The 18,862-nt window shown below is 38.7% G+C and overlaps 1 protein-coding gene across 1 annotated transcript in view; it reads right to left on the bottom strand.

The window, feature by feature from the left end:
• SCIN (scinderin) overlaps positions 1-18,862 on the bottom strand; it is an 89,618-nt gene that overhangs the window by 15,137 nt on the left and 55,619 nt on the right. The window contains exons 6-10 of the mRNA XM_081535383.1: positions 9,825-9,957; positions 9,340-9,428; positions 8,014-8,229; positions 5,742-5,863; positions 1,272-1,362 (exon numbers count right to left, since the gene is read on the bottom strand). Of these exons, the coding sequence (XP_081391509.1) occupies positions 1,272-1,362; positions 5,742-5,863; positions 8,014-8,229; positions 9,340-9,428; positions 9,825-9,957 (651 nt within the window). The remainder of the gene's footprint in view (positions 1-1,271; positions 1,363-5,741; positions 5,864-8,013; positions 8,230-9,339; positions 9,429-9,824; positions 9,958-18,862) is intronic.

The raw sequence follows: 18,862 nt of genomic DNA, 5'->3' as shown, positions 1-18,862 counted from the left end.
GGCGAGGTTAGCGAAGAGTACCTAAAACTGTTGTTGGCTTAGCATTTCCCATAAAATTGAGAAAACCTCAACTGTCAAATTGAGAGAAAGAGGGCTACTGATTAAAACCCATTCTCCACTGTGAATGAAAACAAGAAAGAAAAAGGGGAATTCCCTGGAAGTTCATGCTTAGGACTGTACTTCCACTGCAAGGAGTTCAGGTTCGATCCCTGATTGGGGAACTAAGATTCTGCAAGCGATGAAGCAAGGCCAAAGAGAGAGAAAGAGAGAAAGATAAATTGAAAATTTTTTAGTACTGTTTATAACAGAGTATAAAGGAATGTTTAAAACAGTGATTTTATTTATTGTAAACCTCTGCCATCTAGTGGTAAAACGACACATTACGCTTCCATTGTTAATTCAGGATTCAAACAGCTGACAATAAATTCATTCACTGGGTGTATTAAATATTAGCAGTTAACTGTGAAATGTAGAATTTAGAATGCACAGTGCATATCTTCAAAGTTTTGTGTGATTTGGTAAGAATAGTTGAAAGATTAATTAAATGACATAGATGATGTCAGTTCCTAGACATACTTCATTCAGGAAATGAATGTAATAAACAGTTCATGGGGAAGTTCACAGGGAGTTAAGTGTATTTAAAGAATTCAATAATCTTGTTAACTTGTTAATTGACAATTAACAGCGTTAGTTTATTTTTAAAAAGTTAATATGCCTCCTTAAATTTAAGTCTAACTTGCTTTATTTAGGAACTAAAAACCAAGATGGAAAGAAAATCAGTTAGAAGACAAAATTGGACCTCCATGTCTTACATATTATGCACTAAAGTATCGGACTTGCTTTTCTAATTGATTATTACCTTTGAATCAGGTAATAATTTAGATAGAGATTTGATTTATAAAGATCTGAAAATGTATAAAGATTTAAAAACTGGAAAGTGATCAGCTGGAAGTGATAACTCAGGTAGAACAGTTTTAATACTTAGTAACAAGTGGCTGCCATTGATCTGTTATGATTCTAAAGGAAAGATTCTTTGGGGTTCTAAATCTGTTAATAGCTTATTTTTGTTTCTATTTTTAGAAATTTGTTCCCTCTTTTTCAGAATCTGAGAGAACAAGTATGGCATGAGAGTAGGAATATTTAAATTCTGAAATGAAAAAAAGGAAATGTTTAGAAAGTTTCAAATCTGCATCTGGACGTGGGAGAAGGGTTTTAACAAGACACTGGACTTGCAAAACTTGTATGAGTTTAGGGGGTGAAAACACCCCAACCTGCACAGCCTGTCCCCCGAGGGATCTATCCAACTGAACAGTCAGGAATGCAGAGGTGGTCAGCTCATCCCGCGTGGCATTTGCTCCTTGCCTAGAGGAACCAAAGTAAAACAAATTAGCTTGTATTTAAGTTTTAAGATCTTCTAAGGTAGGCATTTCAAATAGAAAGTTAAGTTATTATGAAAGATCAAGAAGAAACCTTGCTGTTTTGACATAAAAAAGCCATAGAAGCTATTGGGTTTTAAAGTACTAACACTGAGCCATGATCTATCCTATGTATTGTTTAGAACAACATATCACAGATATTTTTAATCTCCATTTCAAGGGTCCATTTTTAGTTCCATAATAACTTAGCTAAGTAGTCAGTTCTGTCTGATTTCAAGTTGGAGCTGCCTATTTTGGGAAACAATCTCAACAGTGAAAATAATCCTTTTGAGTAGTATATGAGCCACATCTATTGAGCTGGATATTAGAGGCACTTTATTTTTCCATGACTATTTGGTGAGCATAGTAACAAATGTGTGGACCCAGAAAAGTCAATAAAATAATCATTAGAAGCAGGCAATGGAGGGGCTTTCCAGTTGGCTCAGTGGGTAAAGAGTCCACCTGCAATGCAGGAGACACAGGAGACGTGGGTTCAATCTGTGGGTCAGGAAGATCCCCTGGAGGAGGGCATGGCAACCCACTCCGGTATTCTTGCCTGAAAAATCCTGTGGACAGAGAAGCCTGGCGGGCAGTCTATAGTGTTGCAAAGAGTTCAACACGAATGAATCGACTGAGCGTGCACACACACACACACACACACACACACACTCACAGAGGCAATGGAGAGGCCCCCATTTTGTCATTCTGGTCATTCTTTAAAGGAGTTATGAATAAAATGGTAAGAGAAGCTAAAGTATCAGTGACCAAATAGGAGTCAATAAATCAGTTCATTGAGTTCATTGGCAACTTCTCTTTCTAGGATAACTTGTGGCTCTAACTCCAAACAGTGGCTTCACCTCCATAACAGCCTCTACAGGTTAGCAGGAAGAACACCAATCCCGGAAATGGATTTTGACAATTAATTATATTCTTTCTTCCGAAGGTTTGAGAGTGACCTACCTGTTCCATACCCAGAACCAGATTAACAATAGGCTCCCAACCTGGACAACATACACACACGCACACACACATACATACACACCACACATGCACATATGCACACACGTACCGTCACAACACCAAGTGTAGGAAGCATGTCTCATTTATCTCAGAATATTTCATTGAACCAACAGAGTCAAATGGTTGATATGAAAATGTACAGTGGGGTGAAAAAAAAAGGACATGCTTATGTCAGACATATATTTAAAAAAATAGAAAATGCTTTCCATAATAAGGGCACACATGAAGATATAGTCTTTTAAGGCGAATAGCTGAAATTCTCCATGAGCCTGTCACGCTGGCAAACACTTCTGGGAGCCGCTGGAAGCACCAGGTGGGGAGTAACACAGAGCTGAGGAAACAGCAGGGTCTGTTATCACCTGTCCTTTATTCCCTAGCTCGGCAATTTCTTGGCTATTTCTTCATTTTCTTTTTTTTTTCTTCAGGAAAACACCAGCTAACAGACAACATCACTAAACTTGTGTCATCATTTTACTTTTTTTTTTTCCTGGAGTATTGCAATCAGCAATACTGAAAACCCTCACCAAACTTTTGCCTTCTGACACTCTTAATAAATATTTCACTGTTTATCTCAAACCCTTCTTCCTCTCCCTGTCAAAGTGACCACGCTTCCACCCACATAGATTCAAACTAATTTGCTTTATGGATCTGTGGCCCAGGCAGTCAAGGCAATCAAGACCCTAAGAAAATTGCTCTTTGTCTCTAACTTTGAAATCCTGTGCTTAGAGACAGAAAAGAAGCTATCTACTTTGATATGATTTCTTCTTTAAAAATCTGTGGTCCTTGTTACTCATTAAAATAAATGTTGCATGAAAATGGAATTTACTGCTTCAAGAGACTCATCATCACCACCGATCAAAGTTTGTTTAATTTCAATTACTTGACATTTCAGAGAAAAGATCACTGCTGAAATTAGTTTTCTCTTGTCATTGTTAGAGTATCAGTAGTTTCAGAAATAAAAAGACAAATCTGTGTATTCAGCAGTGATTTCATTCAAGTTTGTTACCTTTAACTCTGCCTGTTGGATGTAACCTATTCATATCCCATGATTGAAATGACCACATAAACTGGAAAGTTGTTTAATTTGAAGCTAGCCTTCAGGAGACATTTTCTAAATGCCTCTTCACTACGTTTACGGAAGTTTTCGAAGTTCTGCAAACTATATATCAACAAACTGACAAATTGAACATCTGTGCTATTAAACAACCTCACGGACTGTAGCCCGCCAGGCTCCTCTGTCCATGAGATTTCCTAGGCAAGACTACTGGAGTGGGTTGCCATGCCTTGCTCCAGGGGATCTTCCCGACCCAGGGATCAAACCCAGGTCTCTGGCATTACAGGCAGATTCTTTACTGTCTGAGTCTCTAGGGAAGCCCAACTAATCACTTGGCTCCTTCTCATTCACTGGTTTTGTCTTCTGCTTCCTAACTTTGCTTGTGCCATACACCATTACTAATAGATTAGAGCATGCTTTTTCTTGCATTGCTAGGAACACTTTCCTATTCGCTTGCTTTCCTCACTCTCATTTCTGCTCCCACTTAGATGTCACTTTTAGGAGTCCTTCACCAATAACCTAGCAGTGAGCTTGAGTGTCCGTTCCTAATTCTACACAGATCATTCAGCTTGGTTTTATCTTAAGCCTTCATGCTTCATTGAAATGGCTGATAACCATCATTCTCTCTTTAAGTATAAATTCTTGGGGAATGTGTTTTTCACCATTGTATCTTTAGTATCTAGCTCAGTGCTTGGCACATAGAAAGTGCTCAGCGGACACTTTCAAATGATTTAAAGAATAGCTTTTACATTCAAAATTTATAACCTGATTTAATCTGTTTTATCTATATCCACATAGTTATTTATGTGGACTGCAAATTGCTAATTCCTCAAAACATTCTCCAGAATTACTTGTTTAATCTTTCCTGTTTGATCTAAGTGCCACAGTTATTAACTATATTTTTTACACATCAAAAAGAATTTAGAGGAAAACCAAGAAACAGAATGTAAAAGAAAAGCTTACTCAGAATGTAAGTAATGTAAATTTATGACTTACTTACAATGAATTCATCCTTACAGATGCCATGCTTTGCACAGATACTTTTCTGAATTAAAATTTTAGAAAAGGAAATTGCAAAATAAGGACATAGCTTCTACCAGGGTATAGCTGCAGGGAGGCCTTAAAGACAGCTGCAGATCAAGGTGTGAAATGTCGCTTCACCCATTACAAGAGTTGTGACTTTGCATTAAATTATTTACTCTATCTGATTCCCCCTTCTTTTATATCTTTTGAAAATTATCTGATTGTGAGGAAGAGAGATAATACATGGAAACATCTAGCATTTTGCTGGCACAAACACGCTGCGCAAAAAAACTGGTTGCTATAAAGATGGCATCTTAAACACAGAGCTAAATAGCTAGATACATTCATCTTTGACAGGATATGATGAACTGTGGGGTCAGAAATATCTCTGAACACAGTGGTTCTCATTAATGCCATGGTGTACGTTAGAAACTCAAGAGTCCCGCCAACTGGGAGTCTAATTTATTTGGTATAAAGAGGGCACCAGGTATTCAGCTTTGGGAAAAATTATCCAGGTTGGCATGTGCAAGAATACTGGAGTGGGTTGCCATTTTCTTCTCCAGGGGGCCTTCCTGACCTGAAGATCAAACCCAGGTCTCCTGAATCTCAGGCAGATGCTATACCGTCTGAGACACCAGGGAAGTAAACTTAACCTTCAATTAACTCAAATCATTATGCAAAAGAAATGGATAAGAAATGGAAGCAATAGCATTTTTTATTTAGTACTGCTATGAATTTCATGAGAACAAAGAATAAGGATGCATCAATTTGAGATCTCTAGAGTCTGAAATAGAACCATAAATTATATATGCCTTAGAGAATCTGATTCATTGAAATGTTGCAACTCCAATCAGGATGAGCCTCTGTGAATTTTAACAATAAAAAGACATGGTACCTGATGCTGGCCAGTTGGAGCGTTTGTTAGCTTTCAAAGGAGAGGAGTTATTCAACTACATATCCACTAAAGGAACACTACCCTTCAGCTATCAAAACCTTTCTCCTAGATTAGAAAGGATCACTTTTATCTAAACTGCCTGGGGGACAGCAGCCACAAAAACATAGCCAAAATCACACTAGAAGAAAATACTACATTCATGCTATACAAAGCTCAGTAGGCTAAATTATAGGATAATTTTTATCCCATATTGCATAGGATTTAATGAAATTTAACTTTGGAGCAAAATGTGGCCTCTACTGAACTTGAGATTTTATGAAAGATGGAAACTTACCAGGTATAGATAATCTGTCCTCTGGGGTAAGTGTAAAGTATAATGTAGCAGTCACCACCATAGAATTCACCATACGAGTTTGGGTCAATTTCAACCCTGCCGTTGTTTTCTACACGCCAAATCTAAAAGGAATAAATATGTGTATCAAAATCAAAATCTTCTTTATCTAATAATACTTCTCTAAGGTTTAAAGAAACATTTTGGTTTAGATCTGTCATTAAAAACGTTTTACTTTTCTAACTAGTTACAAATCAAGCAACAGGAAGAAATTTTTGTCAGTTTGGTTATTGACTTCTTAAGTGTTTAGAGTTCTTTTATACTCTTTTCTTTTATACCCTTCATAGTACTTATCTCAGTTCTGAGCCTGTTGATTAATAAATAACTATTGTTTGATTGCTCAGTGAAAATAACATGACACTCCAGTGAAACGACAAACCGAAATATTCAGCTCAGAAATACATCTCTTAACTTACATAAATTTTTCATCAGTTTGGAGGCAATTTTTAAAACTTCTCTTTCCCTGTGCTTTAAGGCATGAGACTGTTTTTTCCCCAGGTAAGAGTGGAAGATTGTGACCAAAGAATAAAAATGCCAAATTGCATGACTTCTATTTTTAAAATGTGCCATAAGACTAACTAAGATAGAAGCAGGCAGAACTAGTTACTTTCTATTTCCTCCTCATCACAAACTAAAGATACTTTTAATTAAAGGTAAAAAGTTGGAGAGATGAGAGTTGTAAATGAAACAGGGAAGTAACATATGAGTGAGAGACTGCAGGCACTGCCTGCACACACGCCCTCCTGCCTGGGGCCTGGGAGGCTCAGGATAGCTCCTCTGTTTTGAAATTGAAGATGAGCAAGTGGGGTGGAGCAGCGCAGTGCTCTCCGAGAGCAGCCCTCCTGCGCCATCCCAGAGGAACAAGGGCAGCATAGCTTGGCTAAACCCAAAACCCTAGAGAAAACCCTGGACATCAGCTTCCCAGGGTGGCATGGGAGGACATCTCAGAACACTATGCTCTAATGTGGAGACTGCAGCCAGGAAACATTTGGAGCTGGGGTCCATGTCCACCACGGGGCTCTCTGGCTGTGCTGAGCTCCAGAAAAGGATGTCTGAGCAGGACACAGACTCAGCCCCAAAGCTGATAACCCTCTTACAGAGACCGTAGGAGGCACTTCTCCCTTTGTAGTTCCCATAACCCCTACCCAGCTTAGATTCACACTTCAAAGCCTTTGAAAAGAGGAAAAGCACCTTCTTAAATCTCTTACTACAGACTTTGGTCTGAGCAGTGTGTGATAAGCTCTGGAAATGAAGAGACAGATTATTCAATTCCTTCCCTCAAGGAAAACAACAAGAGGTCTGGGAGAAGAAATCTCTAAGTAAATGAACAACTCTGTGGTACTTATACGACGAATCTGTGAAGAACATGACTTCTGGCTTGAAAACAGAGAAAGGTCATTTCAGTGCAGAGACAAGTCTCTTCAGAAGAGATGAAGCTTGTGACTTAACTGAGTTACAAAGGAGGAGTGGGAACGTCACCCAGATGGTGGAGGGGAGGAGCCCTCGAGTCTATGAAGGCTGAGGTGCAGAGAGCAAGGCTCAGCCATGGAAGGCCTGGGAGGCCCAAGTAAGGACAGATGTTCTCAGGAAGACTGTGGAGGGCCACCAACATACTCTAGAGCAGAAGTCATCTTATATGGTTCCCCTTACGTTAGATGACTTAGTGGCAGACTAAACATGAAGAGATTTTAGTTAAGGAGAATTCTTAGGAGGGTTTCAACAATTTTTGTCAAAAAATAGCAATAATCAACAAATTCATTTTGAATGCTCTAAAAACATCTGTTATTTGGCACATAACACACAATTTGCCTTTGTGAATGCCCCTAAGGTGCAAGGGAAGGACAAACTTAGGTCCTTGGAGCTTTCGGAGCAATGTACCCACACTGGACAAGTCTACTTCCGAGAGCAGAAGCAGGCTTGGACCAGGAAATGAGATGGAGGCAGCTGGGTTCCCGGGAGGCCTTGAAGGTGATTAGATGATCTTACACAAATTACCTGGCTTCTAAGAATCTCAGCAAACACACTATACACTAGGACTGAAGGTCAGACAACATCTCTTCCAACTTTCAACTCCCTGGTTTAATATACAGTCTTGGATCATCTTTATTAATCATTAAAATGCACATTTTACTATTTGTAGCTTCCTGAAGTTATATTTCCACATAAACTGGCATAAATGGGCTTGACAAACAAATAAAGAGAAATATGTAAGTACCTCCACTTTGCCAGAACCATCATCCACCATATGATGCTGGGCTGCCATCTGTGGAGAACTGTGTAATTTTGAGGCATCAAATGGAATTTGTTTTATTTGAGCCACTTTTTCTGTGACATACACTTTCCCGAAGCCATCACTCTGATCTCTATCTCTCCAGTCCTTAAAGAACTGTTTGAAGATTGGTGTTTCACCTCCTTCTGGAAGAACTTGAATCTGAAATGTAAAAAATTATTATTATTATTAGCTCAGTGGGTAGAGCATCGGACTTTTAATCCAAGGGTCCAGGGTTCATGTCCCTGTTTAGGTGCTCTGGTTTGGGCTTCCTTGGTAGCTCAGTAATAAAGAATCCACCTGCCAATGCAGGAGACATGGTTTTGATCTCTGGGTCAGGAAGATCCCCTGGAAAAGGGAATGGCAACCCACTCCAGTTTCCTTGCCTGGGAAATTCCACGGACAGAAGAGCCTGGCAGGATATAGTCCACGGGATTGCAAATAGTTGAACATGACTAGTGACTAAACAACAATAATTATAAACATAAAAATAAGAGACCAAGGAAAAACATTAATCAAGGTGTGGAGAAAAAACTAAGAAAACGCAAAGAGGATCCTTTTGTTTTCTTAAAGATGACAAATGTAAACTTAGAAGCTGGAATCCTTATATGAATGCAAAAGGAAAAGTATCAAATATGAAGCTAAAACAATTCAACCCTGCTTTTTTTCTTATAGCTAAAGTAATTGCCAATGAATGTGGATGTTTGAGAGAAGAATCAAGTCATTTCATATGTTACCATTACAGTCAAATAAGTTTGACTGTTTTTTTATATTAGGTTCATAAGAGGTCTGTGACCTGAAAGAAATTATCACCTTGTGCTACTTTTGCCAGGACATAAAAATGAAGAGAAAAGATGAAGCTAGGAGATTCAGAAAAGAAGAGCAACTAGTCAGTGTCTAAGTTAATCTCCATGAAGGCAAGTATTTTCTGGGCATTAGTACATGATTATACAACTTGCTTTAAGGAATAACTGATATATGCTGTCAGTTAATTCAACTCTGCTTGATCATCTTGACTTAAAGGCTGTGCAGGAAGTGAATGGGCTTTTATTCTAATCACAAAGCCCCATGGAAAGTCTAATCTCCAATTTCTGCAAAATTCCATCCTCCATACAGAGTTCTAGGAGCACAGGACATAACATTGCACACACATAGGTAAGAATGACTTCTGTGTATGTTTTTTTGAACCAGATTTGCTCATGAGTTTTGTGGTGATGTCATGAGCTCCCATATTTAAAAAATTTGTCCTAGCTAGTTCATTTCCATACGTACTTGGGTATTCGTAGAATAATTCATTTGCTCTAGGAATTGCTCTGCTGTCTTCATGGCAGCCTTTCTCTCCTGGGGATTAGCATCTTTACCTAACATGCAACGTAAATGAAAGAGAATTTTAGAGAGGCAAGATATTACATGATTAAGAGATACTTGTGCACCATAAACTAAACATAACTAGAATTTAATTTACAATACTGAGGGAATGGCAAAAACTTCCTAGTATACTAAATATATTTAAAAATATTATAATATAGAATATATAAAAAATTCTTTTTCTAGTGCCCAAAGACTTTCTTTTACCCCATCATCCCTGGTAAATAAGGCTAATAGTAAGAAAATATGGTTTTGATGTCTGCATTGTATAGATCATGCAGAAAGGTAAGCATTTTTTAAGTCAGAAAAGATGTTTTATTTATCTTTCTGAAGAAATACATATAAATCTGAAGTATGTCAACAATGCCAATGGCTTTTTTTTTTTTTACCTTTCCATACGAAAATCTGTTTTGCAGCACCGTGGTCCAAAATGAAGCATTCTTCAGACAGAAGCATCGCCATGGAGAAGGGGTTTTCTTCTGCCACCACGCTCACTTTCATGGAGCCACTGGCATCTGAAACCTGACATGAAAACCATGAGCTTGCTTGAGGATGATCAGTGAGTTCTAAACTGTGATCATGGTGACAGTTGCACAATTCCGTGCAGGTAATAAAAACCACTGAATCGCACACTTTAAATGGATAAACTATATAATATGTAAGTTATATCTCAACAAAGCTATTTCAAAGAAAACAAAGACAAAAAAACCCCTCAGGAACCCAGTTATACCTTGGAAAAGGCTTTCTTAAAGCCCTTTAGGATAAAAGTACTATAATAAACAGCTAAGTTCCAACACAGAAAATAATAGTGATAATAATCATGGATAAAGTTTGTTTCAGTTTTCACATATACCAGGCGCCACACAATGAGCTTTACATGATTATTTCTTAGTCTTTACAAAAATCTTTAAAATGGGTAACCTTGTACTCATTACACATACACAAAGCTGAAGCTTAAACGTTCATTCATTCCATATTTACTGAGTACTACCATACTCATGCCAGACACTGTGGTAAGAAAGGCACTGATACATTATAGTTTATGCTTACAGACTTTTTTTCAATATGGAGCCTGTAATTTACTTAAATACTTTGTGTAAATTATCAAAGTAAATCTGATGTCATAAATAAAACATCATAAAATAAAACTTGTGACATTTGTGTCACAACTAAACTTACCGAGACTCCTGAAGTTTGGAAATGGCTACAGAACTTTTTTTTTTTTTAAGCTGGAGACTTACAGCTTACAAAGGCTTACAAAATTTCCTAGGTTAGAATTCAGTTTTTTCAAGGCCTGGTAGGCTGCAAGGTAATCCACCTGGGCACTTGTCAAATATGCAGATTTGAGGGTCCTCCCTAGATGAGTGGTGGGGTTTTACAGCACTGTGGTGGGGCTTGAATTCTGTATTTTTAGAAATCACCCTAGGTGACTCAGCTTCCCAGCCCTGTGTTGTTGCGTTAAGTCACTTCGGTCATGTCTGACTCTTTGAGACCCTATGGACTGTAACCTATCAGGCTCCTCTGTCCATGGAATTCTCCAGGCAAGAACACTGGAGTGGGTTGCCATTTCCTTCCCCAATGCATGAAAGTGAAAAGTGAAAGTGAAGTCACTCAGTCATGTCCGACTCTTAGCGACCCCATAGATTGCAGCCCACCAGGCCCCTCTGTCCATTGCATTTTCCAGGCAAGAGTACTGGAGTGGGGTGCTGTTGCCTTCTCTGACAGGGAGACTGTGGTCTGCTCCAAATCATGTGCTTGGAAAGTTACAAAGGGAAGGAATGCTTAACGGATCCCATGTGAACAGTCTCCTCACCTGGTACATCTTGTGGATTTTGTTACCCTCACCACCAATAAAATCATAAAATTGTGGATTGGAATGAACCTAAGTAGTCTTCCAATTTAATCTCTCTTTTTCAGATAAGAAAACTAAGACCCAGAATGGCCGTATCTTGGCCAAGGTCACCCAGGCAGTCTTTCCCACAGAGTTAACATGGAATTAAGTCTGCCAACACCCAGGACAGTTTTTACCCTTTTTCCTTCCAGCTGTTTGATTTGATAGCCTTGCTCTCTTACAAAAAAGACTTCATGATGGCTAAATAGGATACTTTAAATAAGGTCATAATTTTATAGCTCATTAGGATTTCATAAGAAGCTTACAGTCTTTTTACTCTACGAACAAAATACTTTATTGAATGTACTGTACTGAACGTAAGATATCAGGACATATTGTTGCTGGAGCAACAGTGGCAACGCAATGGCAGCTATGCGGTGCTGGAGTGGCGAGCAGCCAAGAGGAGATAACCCCACGTTCAAGGTAAGGAGCGGCGGCTGTGCTTTGCTGGAGCAGCTGTGAAGATACTCCACGTCCAAGGTAAGAGAAACCCAAGTACGACCGTAGGTGCTGAGAGAGGGCATCAGAGGGCAGAGAGACTGAAACAACAATCACAGAAAACTAGACACATCTGATCACATGGAGCACAGCCTTGTCTAACTCAATGAAACTATGAGCCATGCATGTAGGGCCATGCAAGACGGACGGAGAGTTCTGACAAAATGTGGTCCACTGGAGAAGGGAGTGGCAAACTGTTCAGTATTTTTGCCTTCAGAACCTCATGAACGTATGAAAAGGCAAAAAGATAGGACACTGAAGGATGAACTCCCCAAGTCGGTAGGTGTCCAATATGCTACTGGAGATCAGTGGAGAAATAACTCCAGAAAGAATGAAGAGACGGAGCCAAAGCAAAAACAACACCCAGTTGTGGATGTTACTGGTGATGGAAGTAAAGCCTGATGCTGTAAAGAGCAATATTACATAGAAACCTGGAATGTTAGGTCCATGAATCAAGGCAAATTGGAAGTGGTCAAACAGGAGATGGCAAGAGTGAACGTCGACATTCTAGGAATCAGCAAACTAAGATGGACTGGAATGGGTGAATTTAACTCAGATGACCATTATATCTACTACTGTGGACAAGAATCCCTTAGAAGAAACGAAGTAGCCATCATGGTCAACAAAAGAGTCCGAAATTCAGGACGTAGATACAGTCTCAAAAACGACAGAATGATCTCTGTTCGTTTCCAAGGCAAACCATTCAATATCATGGTAACCCAAGTCTATGCCCCAACCAGTAACGCTGAAGAAGCTGAAGATGAATGGTTTTATGAAGACCTACAAGACCTTTTAGAACTAATACCCAAAAAAGATGTCCTTTTCATTATAGGGGACTGGAATGCAAAAGTAGGAAGTCAAGAAACATTTGGAGTAACAGGCAAATTTGGCCTTGGAGTACAGAATGAAGCAGGGCAAAGGCTAATAGAGTTTTTCCAAGAGAACACACTGAACATAGCAAACACCCTCTTCCAACAACACGAGAGAAGACTACACATGGACATCACCAGATGGTCAACACCGAAATCAGATTAATTATATTCTTTGCAGCCAAAGATGGAGAAGCTCTATACAATCAGCAAAAACAACAGGAGCTGGCTGTACCTCAGATCATGAACTCCTTATTGCCAAATTCAGATGTAAATTGAAGAAAGTAGGGAAAACCACTAGACCATTCAGGTATGACCTAAATCAAATCCCTAACAACTATATAGTGGAAGTGAGAAATAGATTTAAGGGACTCGATCTGATAGACAAGAGTGCCTGACGAACTATGGATGGAGGTTCGTGACATTGTACAGGAGACAGGGATCAAGACCATCCCCAAGAAAAAGAAATGCAAAAAAGCAAAATGGCTAGCTGAGGAGGGCTTACAAAGAGCTGTGAAAAAAGAGAGAAGCAAAAAGCAAAGGAGAAAAGGAAAGATATACCCATTTGAATGCAGAGTCCCAAAGAATAACAAGGAGAGCTAAGAAAGCCTTCCACAGTGATCAGTGCAAAGAAATAGAGGAAAACAATAGAATGGGAAAAACTAGAGATCTCTTTGAGAAAATTAGAGCTACCAAGGGAACATTTCATGCAAAGATGGGCTCAATAAAGGATAGAAATGGTACGGACCTAACAGAAGCAGAAGAGGTGGCAAGAATACACAGAAGAACTGTACAAAAAAAGATCTTCACGACCCAGATAATCACGATGGTGTGATCACTCACCTAGAGCCAGACATCCTGGAATGCGAAGTCAAGTGGGCCTTAGGAAGCATCACTATGAACAAAGCTACTGGAGGTGATGGAATTCCAGTTGAGTTATTTAAAATCCTAAAAGATGATGCTGTGAAAGTGCTGCACTCAATATGCCAGCAAACTTGGAAAACTCAGCAGTGGCCACAGGACTGGAAAAGGTCAGTTTTCATTCCAATCCCAAAGAAGGGCAATGGCCGAAGTATACTCAAACTACCACACAATTGTACTCATCTCACACGCTAATAAAATAATGGTCAAAATTCTCCAAGCCAGGCTTCAGCAATACATGAACCGTGAACTTCCATATGTTCAAGCTGGTTTTAGAAAAGGCAGAGGAACCAGGGATCAAATTGCCAACATCCGCTGGATCATCAAAAAAGCAAAAGAGTTCCAGAAAAATATCTATTTCTGCTTTATTGACTATGCCAAAGCCTTTGACTGTGTGGATCACAATAAACTGTGGAAAATTCTGAAAGAGATGGGAATACCAGACCACCTGAGCTGCCTCCTGAGAAATCTGTATGCAGGTCAGGAAGCAATAGTTAGAACCGGACATGGAACAACAGACTGGTTCCAAATAGGAAAAGGAGTATGTCAAGGCTGCATATTGTCACCCTGCTTATTTAACTTATATGCAGAGTACATCATGAGAAATGTTGGACTGGATGAAGCACAAGCTGGAATCAAGATTTCCGGGAGAAGTATCAATAATCTCAGATATGCAGATGATACCACCCTTATGGCAGAAAGCGAAGAAGAACTAAACAGCCTCTTGATGAAAGTGAAAGAGGAGAGTGAAAAAGTTGGTTTAAAGCTCAACATTCAGAAAACTAAGATCATGGCATCTGGTCCCATCACTTCATGGCAAATAGATGGGGAAACAGTGGAAACAGTGGCTGACCTTATTTTTGGGGCTCCAAAATCACTGCAGATGGTGACTGCAGCCATGAAATTAAAAGACGCTTACTCCTCGGAAGGAAAGTTATGACCAACTTAGACAGCATACTAAAAAGCAAAGACATTACTTTGCTGACAAAGTTCCGTCTAGTCAAGGCTATGGTTTTTCCTGTAGTCATGTATGGATGTGAGAGTTGGACTATAAAGAAAGCTCAGCACCAAAGAATGATGCTTTTGAACTGTGGTGTTGGAGAAGACTCTTGAGAGTCCCTTGGACTGCAAGGAGATGCAACCAGTCCATTCTAAAGGAGATCAGTCCTGAGTGTTCATTGGAAGGACTGATGTTGAAGCTGAAACTCCAATACTTTGGCCACTTGATACGAAGAACTGACTCATTTGAAAAGACCCTGATGCTGGGAAAGATTGAAGGCAGGAGGAGAAGGGGATGACAGAGGATGAGATGGTTAGATGGCATCACCAACTCAATGGACATTGTCAGGAGACAGTTAACTCTAAGGAATCCAATGTGTTGTACTTTTCTTCCTTTGTGTGCCATTTCTCAAGAATTCTCTGTTCCTCATCAGTTCCTATTCCAGAACGAGTAAAGCTGAATGCATTTCTCAGGACTCAGAAATTGGATTCCTTTCAGTTTTTCCCTTCTGTGATTTCTTTCAGCATCAGCGACCTTGTATGTATTAGACTATTCATTGTGTTGCAATTAACGGCATTTCATCCTGTGTAATCATTTCACCAAAGATATATAAACCTGCATTTCTGCTAATAAAACACCCTTGCTCCACTAGAGACCTGGGTCCCCCATGTCCACAATCTCGGGTCTAAAACACAGAAAATGCAAATGTTAGCTGCTACTTTTAAAAAAGGAAATGACAGATATTTTACATGTGGGGATAATACCCATATAAAAAAGGATTGCCCTAAGAAACATGCAGAACAAATTAAAAACAATAAAAAGTTTCCAAAACTTTGCCCTAGCTACCATAAAGGGATGCATTAGGCTAAAGACTGCCATTCTAAATATGATGTTGAAAAAAAAAACAAAACCTTATTTCAAGAAACTTCAAACAGGGGACTCCCCAGGTCCCCTTCAACAACAACCAAGGACAAACTCCATCTTTTCCCTCAAATCCTCAACATCCAACAAGACTGCCATCGATATATCAGCTCTAAATGATTTTCTCCTTTTCCCTCAAATAATCCTTTCTAGAATACCTACTAGACTTTTTGGACCCCTACCTCCACAAACTTTTGGCCTTTTATTTGGCCAATCTAACCTGACTTCTAAGGGAATTACTGTTCACCCTGAAATAATTGATTCAGATTATAAGGGAGAAATTAAAATTATGATGTCATCTCAGATACTATGGCAATACTATGGCAATTTAAAAAAGGAGATAAAATTGCCCAATTACTTCTTTTGCCTTATACTGCTATTAACTCCTTTCATGATATGCTGCTGCTGCTGCTAAGTCGTTTCAGTCGTGTCCGACTCTGTGCGACCCCATAGACAGCAGCCCACCAGGCTCCGCCGTCCCTAGGATTCTCCAGGCAAGAATACTGGAGTGGGTTGCCATTTCCTTCTCCAGTGCATGAAAGGGAAAAGGGAAAGTGAAGTCGCTCAGTCGTGTCTGACTCTTAGCGACCCCATGGTGCATGAAAGGGAAAAGGGAAAGTGAAGTCGCTCAGTCGTGTCTGACTCTTAGCGACCCCATGGTGCATGAAAGGGAAAAGGGAAAGTGAAGTCGCTCAGTCGTGTCCGACTCTTAGCGACCCCATGGTGCATGAAAGGGAAAAGGGAAAGTGAAGTCGCTCAGTCGTGTCCGACTCTTAGCGACCCCATGGACTGTAGCCTACCAGGCTCCTCCGTCCATGGGATTTTCCAGGCAAGAGTACTGGAGTGGGGTGCCATTGCCTTCTCCCTTTCATGATATACAGACAGATAAATCAAACGATACAAATCAAAAACAATCCTCATGGACATCATTGGTATCTGAATATGCTCAACCACATATAAATATCAAAATTAATAGCAAAAACTTTTCTGGTCTCCTCAAAACTGGATCTGACATCACGATTATTTCCAAACACTTATGGCCCAAATCTTGGCCTATACAGAAAATTTCTTGCCAAATTACAGCAGTTTCCCAAACCAAAATACAAAAAATTTATCAAAATATTCAAATTTATCCTTGTGAAGGACCAGAAAGCCAACCTGCTACATTACAACCTTATATAATAGATGCACTCCTTAATTTAATAGGAAGAGATTTACTTATGCTATGACAAACACAAATATACATTCCACATTTTTCTTAGGGGCCACTGCTCATTTAACAAACAAAACAATTATTAAAATAACTTGAAATACTGACGAGCCTATTTGGACAGAGCAATGGCCCCTTACAAAAGAAAAATTACAGACTACTAAAGAACTTATAGACACACAATTAGAATTAAGACATATTAAAAATCTTCTTCCCCTTGAAACTCTCCTATTTTTGTTATAAAAAAGAAATCTAACAAATGGTATCTCTTAACAGACCTTCTACACCCTATCATTATTTAGGACTTATTATTAATAGACAACATATTATTCCCAAACTAAGACAGATTCATATTGATAAATTATCAACTTTAAATGATTTTCAAAAACTTTTAAGAGATATTAATTGGATTAATCTTCCTTAGACATTTCTAATTATCAACTAACTAATTTATTTAATACTTTGAAAGGAGACCCCAATTTAAATAGCCTCTACTCATTATCCCAAGAAACATGAGAATAACTTTATTTAATACAAAATAAATTACAACAACAATTTCTTACACAAATTAGACTTAATTTACCTCTAAAATTATTTGTACTCCCTTCTCTTTATTCCCCCACCGGCCTTCTTGCTCAACTAAAACATCCAGTAGAATAGATTTATACCCATTTTAGAGGGACAAAATCACTTACACCCTATCTTGATTTAATCACTCTAATTATTATCAATGAAAGAAATAAAACTAAAACATTAATTGGCTCCAATCCTCACAAAATAATTCTACCTATTAATAAATCTCAATTCAAAAATGCACTTCTCCTATCTATATTACTCATATTTGAGGACATTCCTGCCTTCCCTGCCCTATGACTTATGGTAATGAATAAACTAATAAGTTCATTTCTTTTGCTACTTCTGAAGAACAACATGCCTTATTACATAATAATGCTGGCTCCTTACATCAAATATAGGAGATTCCTTACCACCAAGCTAAAGAAATCATTAATAAATACTCTACTTGTAAACCCTTACACCTTCGACCCATTATACAAGATACCAATCCTCGAAGATTACAACCTAATGAGTCATAGCAAATGGGTATAAACTTTGCCCTAAACTTTCATTGCCCTAAACTTTCTCCATTTTCTTTTTTACATGGCTACATTAATACAAACTCTTCTTTCATCTGGGCCACACCTCTTTGAGGTAAAACTACCTATCACGTTATAACTCATCTATTAACTTGTTTTGCTATCATGGGTACTCCTAATTCTATAAAAACAGATAATGGCCCTTCCTATATATCTAAACACTTCAAGCAATTTTTACAATCATTTTCTATCACATATATCACAAATATTCCTTATAATCCACAAACACAAGATATAATCAAACAAACACATCACACACTAAAACTACAAATTAAAAAATTTAAAAAGGGGGAATATACGGGAACCCTACTATCTTCCTTATCTAAAACAGACTTTAACAGAGTTCATCATAAGCTATTCTCTAAACCTACAACTATTGTTAATACAGCTTTATTTGTTTTAAATTTTTTAAACCTACCACAAGGAGATATCTTAACAAGAGCAGAAAGACATTTCGAGGAGTCACAGGATGCCTCCCCTCCTTTGCCTATTTGGTATCAAAATGGAATAACCAAACAATGGAAGTCTAGGAAATTGATCTTACAGGGAAAGGGATATGCTTGTATTTCTCCAGATGAATCCGACAAACTCATTTGGCTTCCCCTTTGGAGGATCCGCCCCAGGGGAACCACTAGCATTCAAGGCAGAAAAGAAACAACAAAATCCTCAGGAGGAAGAAATTGCAATACAAGCTATGGTGGCTTTAAAAATTTCCAAGAAACACCACACTTGACGTAATCAACCTTATGATCTCCCTACTTGGGGACAGATAAAAACCCTTACTAATCGAGCTGAAAACCTGGTTTCTCAACAGAAAATGCCTCGGAATCCAGAAAATATTTTTGTCGCTATGCTTGCTTTGCTTGCTTCTGCTTCCCCTGCTCAAGCTAAGTTAATGAATCATACTTACTAGGCTTATATACCCAATCCCCCTTTACTACAGGTTATAGAATGGACAGAAAA

The sequence above is a fragment of the Giraffa tippelskirchi genome, chromosome 10 (assembly GCF_054371585.1).
Source record: "Giraffa tippelskirchi isolate mGirTip1 chromosome 10, T2T-mGirTip1v1.2.pri, whole genome shotgun sequence".
Lineage (NCBI taxonomy): Eukaryota > Metazoa > Chordata > Mammalia > Artiodactyla > Giraffidae > Giraffa > Giraffa tippelskirchi.
This window is presented reverse-complemented; position numbering and strand designations above follow the sequence as displayed.